General features: G+C 32.4%; 2 protein-coding genes across 2 annotated transcripts; one reads left to right on the top strand and one right to left on the bottom strand.

Moving 5' to 3' along the window:
- The first annotated feature begins 258 nt into the window (after nucleotides 1-258).
- mRpL37 (mitochondrial ribosomal protein L37) lies at nucleotides 259-3,049 on the top strand. The gene is made up of 5 exons (XM_089706964.1): nucleotides 259-523; nucleotides 841-1,188; nucleotides 1,275-1,561; nucleotides 2,042-2,211; nucleotides 2,729-3,049. Exons 1-5 carry the CDS (start codon nucleotides 345-347, stop codon nucleotides 2,975-2,977), a joined length of 1,233 nt encoding a protein of 410 aa, XP_089563090.1. The 5' UTR covers nucleotides 259-344; the 3' UTR covers nucleotides 2,978-3,049.
- Nucleotides 3,030-9,510, bottom strand: sip3 (septin interacting protein 3). Its single transcript, XM_089706963.1, has 11 exons — nucleotides 9,194-9,510; nucleotides 8,980-9,072; nucleotides 8,496-8,648; nucleotides 8,105-8,299; nucleotides 7,649-7,833; nucleotides 7,423-7,565; nucleotides 5,995-6,222; nucleotides 5,442-5,566; nucleotides 4,337-4,455; nucleotides 3,914-4,072; nucleotides 3,030-3,321 (listed from the first exon to the last, which is right to left on the bottom strand). Exons 1-11 carry the CDS (start codon nucleotides 9,332-9,334, stop codon nucleotides 3,252-3,254), a joined length of 1,611 nt encoding a protein of 536 aa, XP_089563089.1. The 5' UTR covers nucleotides 9,335-9,510; the 3' UTR covers nucleotides 3,030-3,251.
- Nucleotides 9,511-12,948: the final 3,438 nt, after the last annotated feature.

The raw sequence follows: 12,948 nt of genomic DNA on the forward strand, positions 1-12,948 counted from the left end.
TATCGGATTGGTTGAAACTATTAACAGTTTCAGATACAATGTAATGTTTCGGTTTTTTACTCCAAATGAGTTATACTATCACCCCTTTATGACTATATAAGTCATCCTGTACAATAAAAGAAATTTTAAGAACCTAAAATCTTTCTTTTTTTCGTCAAATTTTATTTTATTGTGGCTAAAAGTTTATGCTCATCACTATGAAGTGTAATAAAAAAAAAAAAGCTTTAACTATACGTCAAATGTCACTTTTCATTTATGTCAATTTCTATAAAATAACCTACGTTTTGCACGAATAAAGATCGAAGTAGATTTAATATTTTACAGGCAATAATATTTAAAATAAAATGAAACTGTCGAGAGTTTTATACGCTCAACATATCGGATTTATGTTTAAAAAGCATTGGATGATACAGGGCAAACGAGTGCCTATAGATACAGGTATCGAACAGTATTTAAAAGAAAAGGGCATAAAAGTTGAAGATGCTCTAGAATTTGTGAAAGAAGAACCAGTTCAGCATGAAAGGTTTGTCTAAAGTTACCAAAGGATTCTGTTGCAATATAAGCTAGAGAGTTTCGTCTTGTTTTCGGTCCGCCCCGGCTTCGCCCGTGGTACATGTTTACGTTTTCTTTCCATAAGAATCTTCCTCGTACTTCAAGGAATATTAAAAATAATTAACGAAATTGGTTCAGCCGTTCTCGAGTGATGCGCACACTCATTTTGTGATTCATTTTTGTATTATAGAGTATGAATATTATTATTCATTAACTTCAAGCAACATCCTTAATTTTTATAATATAATTTTTACAAGATACAAATAATTATATTCAATTTTATTCCAGGCTTAACATTGTAGGGCCTTATGAAAGACCTCTGCCATTAGACCAAAATCACCCAGATTACAGGGAAAAACCATGTTACACTCTTAAAAATACAACTGTTCTTCTGGAAGGTGTTGCCCAAGCACAAGTTTTGACAAAAACTGTCATAGCTGATAATAAACTACCACCAAGAATAGAAGAGTTGGCAACACTACCAGCACCAAAAGCTGTTCACGAAGGAGTTAAAAAAGCAATCTTAAGTGCCAATGTATTTGATTGCGAACAGAAAAAATTGCCAAAAATTAAAGATTCGGAGAGACCAGCATTTAACTTTCCTCGGATTTTAGGAATATCTGATAGGCGTAGAAAGTGTGTAATTCATATTTTAAAACTAATTAAACTTAATACTTTATAACTGTTTTTACAAATGGTAACTAATTGATGTTTTATTTCAGCGTTATCTTAACAAACAGATTAATACAACTAGTTGAAAAGAGCAGTGATGTTGACGTAACTCAGAACAAGTATGTTGTAAATGATGTTGAATGCAGCACACTTTTCGACAAAGACAACGAACTCATACAATTTCAGGATATATCCAACATTCTCGTCACAAGTAATAAACCCCTGAAACATGACATAGAAGATAATACAGACTTTATTGACATACCTGACTTATATCCTGTAAAGCATACAGTGACATTACCAACTGAGCATTTCTATAATGAGTCTAGTAAATACCGTAAGTTAACTTGATATTTTGATTCGAATAGTCAGCTTTTTTGTGCAAATTGAATGATTTCTCTTAATAGCGTCATAAAAACTAACTTCATGCATACATGCGGAATGTCCTGAATTCAATGACTGAAAGAAAATTATATTTATTCAATTATTTTATTAATATTCTATTTAAAAATGTGAAATGTTGCATACACAAAATTTTATTGATCATGATCATTCAAAAACATAAATTTATAAAGAATACAAAAAATTCGATCACGGGGCGGGACTCGAACCCGCATCCTTTCGCGCCATTCCGGGGCGGATGCCTGACCAATTCAGCCACTCGTGACCCGCCGCCACTCTCTTTATAAATTTATATTTATAAAGTATTTGAATGCCATAAAACCAAAAATATCAATTTCAACATGATCATTCATTTAAAAAAGCTGTATAGCATCAGAATGTAGTTTATCGAAAAAATAATTGTAATACTTCACAGCAATCCGGTCAACTGTTGCCTTGAAATATCCGCACACCACTTGGCTGCACTACAATCCTACAGAGGTGAAGAACATCTATGAAGAGCCAGTAACCAAACACCAAGTGCTTGGCCGTTCGTTAACTCATGCTTTTACTGTTGCTTCGGCATTCGCTAAACAATTATATGGGGTATGTATAATGTTCTTTTCTCTTATACTAGCTTTTCGTCCCGGCTTCGACCATGGCGTATTTTTTTTTATTAGTTTATCCTAATCCCAGTGGAGATCCAACTAACTGAATATCATTAAAATCTGTTCAGCCGATCTTGAGTTACTGTGGTGACAAGTCTTCCTTTTTTCTATGTATAAATATTAGATATAGTTGACCAAGTTATTTGTTTATAAAAATATTGCACAGAGATAAATTTGGAAACAAATACTATAATTTTTAGGCACTATAGGCCTTTTATTAATTTAAATATTGTTTAAAAATCTTAACATGATATAAGATAGAATAATATATATTTAGCAGTATTATAAATTGATATAAAACAGAGGTTAATTTCGAAGCAATGTTTAAAAATTATCTCATGAAATTTGAGCAATATTTGACATCTAAACAGAATTTTATTCATACTGTTTGCATAAAAATTATATTATTTAAGTAAGAGCTCCTACTGATCTTTTTCATTTATTTTATTTTATAGGAAGATGTAAAAGACTTGCCGGAACCTGTACATGTAAATTGTATACAAACAGATGGCCAGAATTACCATTTTGGAGTATTTGAGTTGAATACATTAAATGTTGATGGTGCGGAGGGCACTAAGAATGTATGGTATTGCAAGAATGATATGAAGTTGTACGACTCAAGCCGTTATTTCAGTGGAATGCCGTCATTAGAAAACTACAACCCTAAAGTATATGGCTATATAAATGCCTTTTACAATTGTTAAGTTAATTTAATTACTGTATAGTTGTATAGTTATAGTCTAATAAATAAATATAGTTTACATAAAGGTTTTATTTTCCTTGACTAGCTAGTATTTAAGATGTTTGAAGAAAAAGTATGATTTAAATGTATTCATGTGTATATCTCATTATATTTACAAGAACATAAATACATTTATTTTCGATTAGCATACACAAGTTTACACATACCAAAACACTTTGTACAATAAAATTAATAAAATATACGACAGTGTAATGCAGAGTCTATTACATCAAAATTCAATTCTCTAAACTAAATTTCTGTAATCGACGTCTCCTTAACTCTTCGGCGTCTGCATCAAGGGTCTCGCTGCAAATAAATATAAGGTTTATTAACATGGTGATATGACAGACTTTTAAACATTGAGTTACATGTACTACATACTAGAGAGGACATCGGTACTACACTATTTTTAACATGAGTTAGTGTCAATTGTCTCAAACTCAATTTTTTTTTGTTACATTGATTGGTTTTAATTGATAAGTTTATTCATATTTTTTTAATAAAATAAACAATATTTATTTGTTACATTGATTGGTTTTAATTTATAAATAATAAGAGGCAGAATATCTACAGTGTACGACTCACTAGCCGCTCCGCGCCGCCGCGTTGTCGCACAGATGTTGTTCGTGGTGGCCCTCTCTAGTAATAATACCTCAATGCTTTTAAAGTTAATAAATATAAATGTGAGTTTCGTTTTAAGTTTGATTTTAACAAAAAAAAAATCAATATAACTAGAAACATGCTTAAACTCATGAAACTATTGTATTGTCACCGAACCTTCGAACCTAAGTGCACAAAGTTTGAATTAAATCTATCCGTTACAAGTGGCTCAAAATCGAGTCTAAAGGGGTCAGTTACATACAACAGGTGAAGCAAATAAAAGTGTGTTTACAAATACCTAGGACTTTCCGTGGGCATATCTTCCACTCGATCAAAATCAAAGTCGTCTGCGAAGTCATCAGTGCTGGTTGATGGGCCGGGGGTGGGGGTGAACGATGTGCTTGGTACTTCCGGTTTTACTTTAACTGGAGTCGGTGCGGGGGATGGCTCGGTGCGACTAGAGTAAATAATAAACATATTAATCTCGACTAGTAGTAGTTGTATGTTAAAAAATTGGATGTAACAAATATACTCAAAAATCTACTCTATGGATTTTAAATATTATTTTACTGTTAGAATGTTGCTTCTCTGCCAAGTAACAGGATATTCGATTATGATACAGACTATAATATGAATCGTTGAAAGATAACTTTTAAAAACAGTATCAAACTATTTAATAGCAAAGTGTCTAAATTGTGTAAAAAAATGTGTATTGACTCACTTGATATCAGTCTGGGTAGCAACATTGGCACAATTCAAAGGCAAGTTCGTGACGACGGTAGAGTATTGCTGCATCAACAATACGGACGCGTCCAACATCGATTGGATCTCTCGGAGTAGCTGAAATTAAAATGAAATTGCTAACAAAAACACATGACATAGTAAATTTGAAATATGTTTGTCTCTGATACAAAAATAACGCATAATTTATTTATTTATTCATCTTCATAGGTACTTAGACATGCACTTGAAGCAATTCAATATTAAACAAGTTACAATTTTATAATACTTTATTGTAAAAATATATTATATAATTTTATTGTGAATATACTATTTTATATTATACTAGCGGTCCGCCCCGGCTTCGCCCGTGGAACATATTTACGTTTTCTCTACATAAGAACCATCCTCGTCCTTCAAGGAATATAATAGAAAAGAATTATCGAAATCGGTTCAGCCGCTCACACGTGATGCCGTGACAACGCGAAACGGGTGCAGACCCGCCGCCTTTTTATAGCTCCCGCCGCGAAGCGCGTCGAACGCGGCAACTGATACACAAAAATAATCCTTATGGCATGATTCTGTATTCACGCGCGATGACTTATAGCGTATTTCATGTATAACTTTGGTGTTTCTACACCGATTTACATGATTCTTTTACTATAACCTGCCCAGGACTATGAAGAATAATTGTGCCAAATTTGGTTAAAATCCGTCGTGTAGTTTCTGTTTCTATAGCGAATATACAGACAGACAGACAGACAGACAGACAGACAGACAAAAATTTTACTGATTGCATTTTTGGCATCAGTAGCGATCCCTTATCACCCCTTCATAGTTTTTTTTTAAATATATTTCATGTACAGAATTGGCCTCTCTACAGATTTATTATAAGTATAGATTTGTTATACCTATCTACTGTGTTTATTTGTACACAAATAAATAAACGACTACACTACGTCATATATTTTTGTACTCCCACGTGTCGCATTGTACAAGAATAGGACAACAATATGTACATATTACGTATTATATATTTGGCTCATTATAATGAACAATGTAGTGAATTTGTTATATGTAATTTTACTACTAATATCTCAACCTACATGTAATCGCGCTTCGATATTCCTCCGTTCAGTGCCTTCCATTCGCTGCAGCTCCTCCACAGTGAGGGTTGCGAGGGACGCGGGCCGCGGCGGGGGAGGGGGTGGCATGCCCCACGCCATCATTGCTGTTCAAATGATAATAAAAAATATAATTAATTAATTTGTTATCAAAGTTAAATGTCTATTTGTGAAAGATCTATCATAATGGGTATTTTTTTCAATTTAGCCATGAACCTACACTTGTTAGCTGTATCAGCGTATGTAAAAGGTGATATTTTTTAGCTTTGTACAAGAAATTACTGAGATTACAGATCAACCACAGTTTGCTGTAGTACATAGACTAGACTAGACTCGAACTTTATAGTCTTAAGTGTAAAATATTCCTGTTTATCTGTGACTAAAAGCTAAACCATAATATATAACCATTATTTAGCCATAAGCATTTAAATAATTTGTAATATTCAAAAATTTCAGAGCTCATTTCATCGAACAAATAAGCAAAACCCCTTTATACTATCAGTGTTACGTATATGTAGTTTGTTTAGCAACTTACGTGGTGGAGGCATATTCGGGAACGGAGGGGGCGGTGGCCCGGCCCCGGGCGGCGGCGGCACGGCCCCGGGCGCGGGCGTGGGCGGCGCGTTCGGCGCATTGTGCGGCGCGTCCGGCGCCGGGGCGCGCAACACGTTCAGCCGGCACGTGGGGCACGTCTGCTGCCGCTGGAACCACAGGCGGAGGCACGCTGCGTGGAATATGTGGTTGCAGGGCAGCTTCTTCGCCCCTGGGTGTGAAAATATATATGATTACCGTAATGCTTTGTAGTAAAAAAAAAATTGGTTGTTTGTAAAGTAGGTTTACGATTGAGATGTTTACGTCATAACGTCTTATTGGTGGCAGCGCTCGAGATGAGACGGGAGATCGGTCCGTCTCTCTCTCGTTATACCTGCGATCGCGCTCGTGAGGTTTTGGTGTGACACAAGTTTCTGAACATGTCTCCCGACTAAAACGATTTTAAAAACGTTATCACGTTAATACATTAAGTTAGGTACAAAGCTAAAAGATTTTTAAGATAAAATTAGGTAAAATTTTATCATCATACTCTTTGATTCTATTTAATTAATTATTTAATATGTATTAGATTGTGAATCACTGCATAATATGGGACTAAGTTTTGCTTAAAACATAAATTTTAACTCATTATTACCTGAGATCAAAATATTAATTATATTCACTTAAACACTTAAAGCTATTATAATTCATAATATTTTTATTTCAAAAATATAATTTATCATATTTTTTACATACCTGACTCGATTTATTCGTAATATCTTACATTCGGGCGACCTCTCTAATATGTTAAAATATAAACCAACAAGGCATCAAATCTCACAAACATCCTTGAAATTAACTCTCTGAATACGAAAGTCTTAATTACGCAAGGTTCATTGATCTCACAATCGCAATAATATTAAGAGTAAAATTCAATACATGAGTGTATTAAATTTCAACTGCAATATTTCTATATTGGTTTTACTTGCCCAAGAAACAAAAAATACCTTATTTTCGCTATCTTATTAAAAATACAATGTAAGTAATCAATCAAATACACTATCATACTACTTTAATATATCTTATGAACTAGGAATAAAACTAAAATTAATATATTTTAAAAACTGGTCCTGCTAACCAGTTTCACTTGAGTTAAACTATACTTTTATTGGAAAATTTTCATATATGACCAGGCAGGTTATAAAGTATTTAACTGTACCATAATCAGATCATGTTAGCATTGAATTCCTATTTCCTATATATGTTACTTTTTATACTATAAACATACAAGCGCTCACAAGCGATAAAGCCGCTCTTTGTACATCTCTATTATAAGCTATCTTAACTATGTAACAAAATTTATTACTGTGTATGTACAATAAAGAGTATTTCATTCATTCATTCAATTTTAAAACAAGTGGGATAAACAAACCTCCATGCATCTCCTCACGGCAGATAATACACTCATTGTCTGCCGCAGCCAATTCTTCAGGTGTCGCATCTGGATACAGGGTGTTCATGTTCCTGATCGCACGTCGAGACAGTACCACATCATTGTAAGCTCTCTTGAAACTCCTATAATAAACGAAGAAGAAAATATTTCAGTATAAAAATAATCAGAACTTTAAATCTATTACATGATCTAAAATTATTCTTACCTCATTGTTTCATACATGGGTCGGAAAGCAAATAATGGCAATGTATATATCCTGACCATTACGGCAACGAAACCAACATACAACAATACTTTGAAGAAGTTAATCACCAATTCAGTGTAAAGTAGTACAGCAGCCTTGCTCTCCCATGGTGCTTCCCAGCGAGAATCAATAGCATGAAGAATATACTAAAAACAATTGTTAATTACTGATTTAATAATGTATAATTAAACATAACATACTGTTATCAAAAAGTTTATGAAATCAATAATAAAACTATTGAAATATGAAAAAAGTACTATACATAAATAAATTTAATGCAAAAACATGGTTTTAAATAATTAATTTTATCAATGACAAATAAACAAATATAAAACCAAATTCATTCGCTTTAAGATAAGATAACAGAATTTATTTAAACAATTTCTTCAGAATATAGTTAAAACAAGTTTTAGGTACCTTGATTAAAATGTTAACAATCATCACAAGTAATATGCTATACTCAAATCCAAAGACGAGCTGTACCGATGGTCCTCGTAAAATAGTAAATTGATAGGCATGGTGGATAAAAAAGAAATCAGCTTGTGCCAGCAACATGAGTAGTGTTAAGATTCGTACATGAAACAGCCAACCAATGACAGGACTTCTTTCCATCTAAAAAAGAATATAATACAATTCAAATCAAAACTACCAACTCAATTATCGTCACAAAATGTACATAATCTTTCATACATATACCCAACCACTATACCCAACAAAAAGTGATTAATTGATATATTCTTAAGTTATTAAAACTAAAATATTTCATAATTATTATATTTCTATAAATGCCTTATAATTTTATACTCACATAATCAACCCTGTCCTCAGCAAGCCAGTGGAATGCTTTCAGGAATAATAACACAGTGAATAGTGCTATGAATTTAGGATTGAAATCATCTCTAAAGACGGTAAATGCCAGGCATGTTTCAGTTATAGCATACCAAGATCTTTCTATTAAATGCTGAAAGAATTTATTTGAATAAGATAAAGAATTAATTTAAAAACAATTACCTAATTCTACCATACAATTATTTTCAAATTGATTGTTAATTAAATTTAGCGTTTAACAGTGATGCAATAAAAACATAATTAAGCAGCACATGACACTTAAAATATTATTATGATATACCTACTTAAAAATGTACATAAAATTATTCTTATCAGAATATTGGAGGTGAAAAAAATGTTAACAATAACACATTTTAAATTGCTTCATGTTTATATTGATAGATACATAATAAAGAGAAAATTAAAATAAGTCTATAATATATTATTATAAATCAAGCAAGTACCTCAAGTTCTGCAGGACGCAATTGCCCAAAGAAAATCTTCCTTATTACTTTTCCAACTAGCAATACAAGAATTAGGCCCTGTAAATACATGACCTGCAAGAAAAAAAAAACATTACATTCAACAGTATGGGCTGCATAGCCATGGAATCTACGCAATATGGGGTTTCATTTTGCAAGCAGCCAGTTTTATTAACAAAAAATAAAGCATACTTACTGCCATGCTTGGATTAGAATTAGTGAGGTAAACCACGGAGGGGTAAAACTGTTTCTTCTGGTAGTATGCATTGCCGATTACTACGGTTGTGAGTGCAAGGCTGATAGCAGCAGCAACGAGAGCTTTCATTTTTACAGTCATCTAAAACATTTATTATTTCCTATCACAAAAAATTTTCACATTAAAGTCTTGAGAATATTCTAGGCACTCCCAAATCCCATTATTGTCAACAAATACATTTTCAAAACATCGTTTCGTATCAATAACTTCAACAAAAAAAATAATTTTGACGTGTTCAATGTTCATTTGTGACAAGTGCTGGGATGATTTTATGTTCGGATACTTGTATCCTTGTTGATCTTTATATCACAATAATATTAAAATACAAGAAATATAGGAAATTAAAGAAGTAGTATACATAATAGGAATGAAATAAGTAGCATTTAAGTGCATAGGAATCTGTTAAATATTTCCAATATGGAAATGCAAAAATATTATTATAATCCGCAACTTTTATTGCTTTCCCACCAGTGCAAACTTAGCACCCCATCTATGGAATTTTGGGTCGAAAATGACCTTGATCGTTAGGTCCCCGTTAGGTCCTTTAAGGTCCACCAATTTTTTCGTTAGGTCCCCTTTAGTTTTTTTTTAAATAATTTTTTAAATTTTAGGTATAAAAAAATTACACTTTAGCACCCCATCCATAGAATTTTGGGTCAAAAATGACCTTAATCTATAGGTCTTCGTTAGGTCCTATAAGGTCCCACAATTTTTTCGTTAGGTCCCCTTTAGTTTTTTTTAAATATTTTTTTTTTAATTTTGGGTATAAAAAAATTACACTTTAGCACCTCATCCATATCAAAATTGGCGAATTTTATCAAAATCGTATTCTTTACCGTTAGGTCCGTATAGGTCCATCATTGAAATTGTTAAATTATTTATTTTATTAAAATCTATATATTTATAAGAAAGTCGTGTTAGTTACTCCACTTATAACTCAAGAACGGCTGAACCGATTTAGCTGAAAATTGGCAGGGAGGTAGTTTAGAGCCAGGAGAAGGATATAGGATACTAAATATGTACCACGGGCGAAGCCGGGGCACTAGTTATAAAATAATTGAAACCTGCGCATGCGCCTTAGAGCATTAAGACATGCGCACATCATACATAAACAGCGCGAAATTTAAATTGGTATCGTTTCATTTATTAAATCAATAAATAAATCTATACTAGTCACGTCTGGTTCGAAAGATGAGACTGGCTTTTTATTTCGAAAATTTATTTGGCAACACTTAACAGTTAACTGTCATTAAAACCTGAGTTGTTGATGTGTCAAAGCTTGTCAAAGTGATTTTATTTTCTGCGATTTTAGCTTAGGATTTTAGTGATTTCTAATAATTGAAAACTGAGTTGAAAACATGACGAAAACTTTAAACTATGATTAATAAATTTAAAAAGAAACAATTTGAAAGAGATGTAGTTTTAGTTCAAGGAAAAACACACAGTGTGACTTGATATTTTGATACTTTTCATCTTGATTGCATTGCACATTATATGATTTGTTTAATATTATTATTATTATTTTGCATGGATGATACCAGTAATCCAGTTATAAACTATTAAAGCAACAATATAAAATTGAACGATCTGTCCGTTCAAAATGTTTAAAGACACAAAATCAGTATCTCAACGAGATTTCTTCTATGACCGAACCATGTTATTCATGTTGAAGAGCAGTACAAAAAAAACAAGATGGAATAACTGCAGAAATGGAAGAGTTAATGATGTCAGAGATAATGATAGTGATTCTTATTCTTTATTCGCGGCTGAACGCGGCTTTTAGATTTAATATGATTATACTGATTAAACAAAATTTAATTGTATTTTATTATGTTTTTTATTACTTTCACTAGCTGTTCTTTTTTTTATCTGTATCAGATAACTGTACCAGATTACATATATATAATATTATATAGATGAAGAGTTTGTAGAGGTTGTTAATCTCTCAAAAAAACAAAGCTCGTAATAATAAATTAAAGTATCAAAACTTTATTTCCAACTATAACCTAAGTTACCATTAGGTTACCTTAATATGATGATTTTTTGAATTTGCCGCCTTTTCCAGTCTTATCTTTCGTTAGCCGGACTATCACCACAGTATCACCATATTTCCTACAGTATGGCGACGAATGTACTTGTGCAGAGAAACGGAGGGGAACTGGCGGGGGGTCGGGCGACGCGGGCCGCTTAATGCAATCACGCTGAGTTTGCATTAACTATCGCGAAAGGACGACGCAGTCGTATTTTTTGTGTAATAATTTTATTATACATAGGTACTTACATATTCTATTATGGCGCGCAAAAACTGTTCCGTTTACGGATGTAAATCTACATTGAAATCCCAGAAGGAAACAATATTTCAGAAAGATTGTATTAATAATTGTATCTGTTGAATTAAAATCAAAGCTATGTATATATTGTCCTCATTATTTTCTAATCAGATTGTACATCCCAATGCGAATGCATTACTTCTTAAATGGTATAATATACAATTAAGAACATCCAAAAATAAAGTGTCCACGTAAATAATATTTAGCAGTGCAATATCTGTAATTATATATTTATGAACAAATGATTACATCAGATTTAATAATCGCAATTATTTTGAATGTACATATGAATAAATGATTTCATCATAATATTAATAATCACAATTGTTTTATTTCCCATTTGTTGCAACCCTAGCGTATTTTCGTGTGGCAGCGTAAGTACCTACGCTGGCGGCGGCATCGCGCGACATCAAAGGCGTTTCCTTACTGTAGGAAATAATATTGTAATACTGTGCTATCACTATCATTATTATATTATACATAGTATAAAACAAAGTCGCTTTCTCTGTCCCTATGTCCCTTTGTACGCTTAAATCTTTGAAACTACGCAACGGATTTTGATGCAGTTTCTTTTAATAGATAGAGTGATTCAAGAGGAAGGTTTATATGTATAATAACATCCATTAAATAGTGGAGAAGTACTGCTATTTTTGAGGTTTCTAATGTGATGTCGTAAAAAATTACCAGCCTTACTTATAAAAACTGACTGATCTGTTGCATAAACACCTCTCAGTTAAATAACTCTCAACTCCTTAAACAATGATTAAAATAATCTTAAGGCGTATTCAGAAAGAAAGCTTGAAACTTAGAAGCGCTTATAAACGCTTATCGGCGCTTGTCATGTTCATTGTCTTGCTTGTCATATTTATATGAACATGACAAGCGCCGATAAGCGCTTATAAGTTTCAAGCTTTCTTTCTGAATACGCCCTTAGGTACTTATAAACCTATCTCAGCAGTCTCTCAACTAAGTTACGTCAATATATGTATTTTTTTCTAGTAACATTATCGAAATAAAACCCGCTATTCACGTAAAACTTGACTAAAAATGTACTTTTTGACAAATATGAATGGTAGACTTTATTTTGTATGACGTTTAACTGACAGGATATTGATAACTTTCAAATTTCAAACATTTGTACAGATTTGAGATTTTTGATAAATTCAAATTCAGTTTTAATTTAAAATGAGTTCAATGATTAATAAACGTTCTCGTTCGACGAATTGGAGTGAGGAGGATAAGGTACGTAATGTACACAAGAAATCTAATAGAATGTACTTATTTCCTTACATGTTTTAATGCTTATTAATAAATATATATTGCTCTTTAGAAAGTGCTTCGAAAATAATTAGTGCTCGAGCGAGC

The sequence above is a fragment of the Colias philodice genome, chromosome 18, assembly GCF_061535455.1.
Source record: "Colias philodice isolate Cphi_HAF_F1 chromosome 18, ilColPhil1 Martin Lab GWU primary, whole genome shotgun sequence".
Taxonomy (NCBI): domain Eukaryota; kingdom Metazoa; phylum Arthropoda; class Insecta; order Lepidoptera; family Pieridae; genus Colias; species Colias philodice.

Bases quoted from the DNA above. Each gene is read 5' to 3' on its own strand.
- mRpL37 (XM_089706964.1), top strand. From the start codon at position 345: ATGAAACTGTCGAGAGTTTTATACGCTCAACATATCGGATTTATGTTT. The intron at 524-840 runs GTTTGTCTAAAG...ATTTTATTCCAG, and splicing joins GAACCAGTTCAGCATGAAAG to GCTTAACATTGTAGGGCCTT. The intron at 2,212-2,728 runs GTATGTATAATG...TTTATTTTATAG, and splicing joins TCGCTAAACAATTATATGGG to GAAGATGTAAAAGACTTGCC.
- sip3 (XM_089706963.1), bottom strand. From the start codon at position 9,334: ATGACTGTAAAAATGAAAGCTCTCGTTGCTGCTGCTATCAGCCTTGCA. The intron at 9,073-9,193 runs GTAAGTATGCTT...TTTTTCTTGCAG, and splicing joins ATTCTAATCCAAGCATGGCA to GTCATGTATTTACAGGGCCT. The intron at 8,300-8,495 runs GTGAGTATAAAA...ATTCTTTTTTAG, and splicing joins CTGAGGACAGGGTTGATTAT to ATGGAAAGAAGTCCTGTCAT.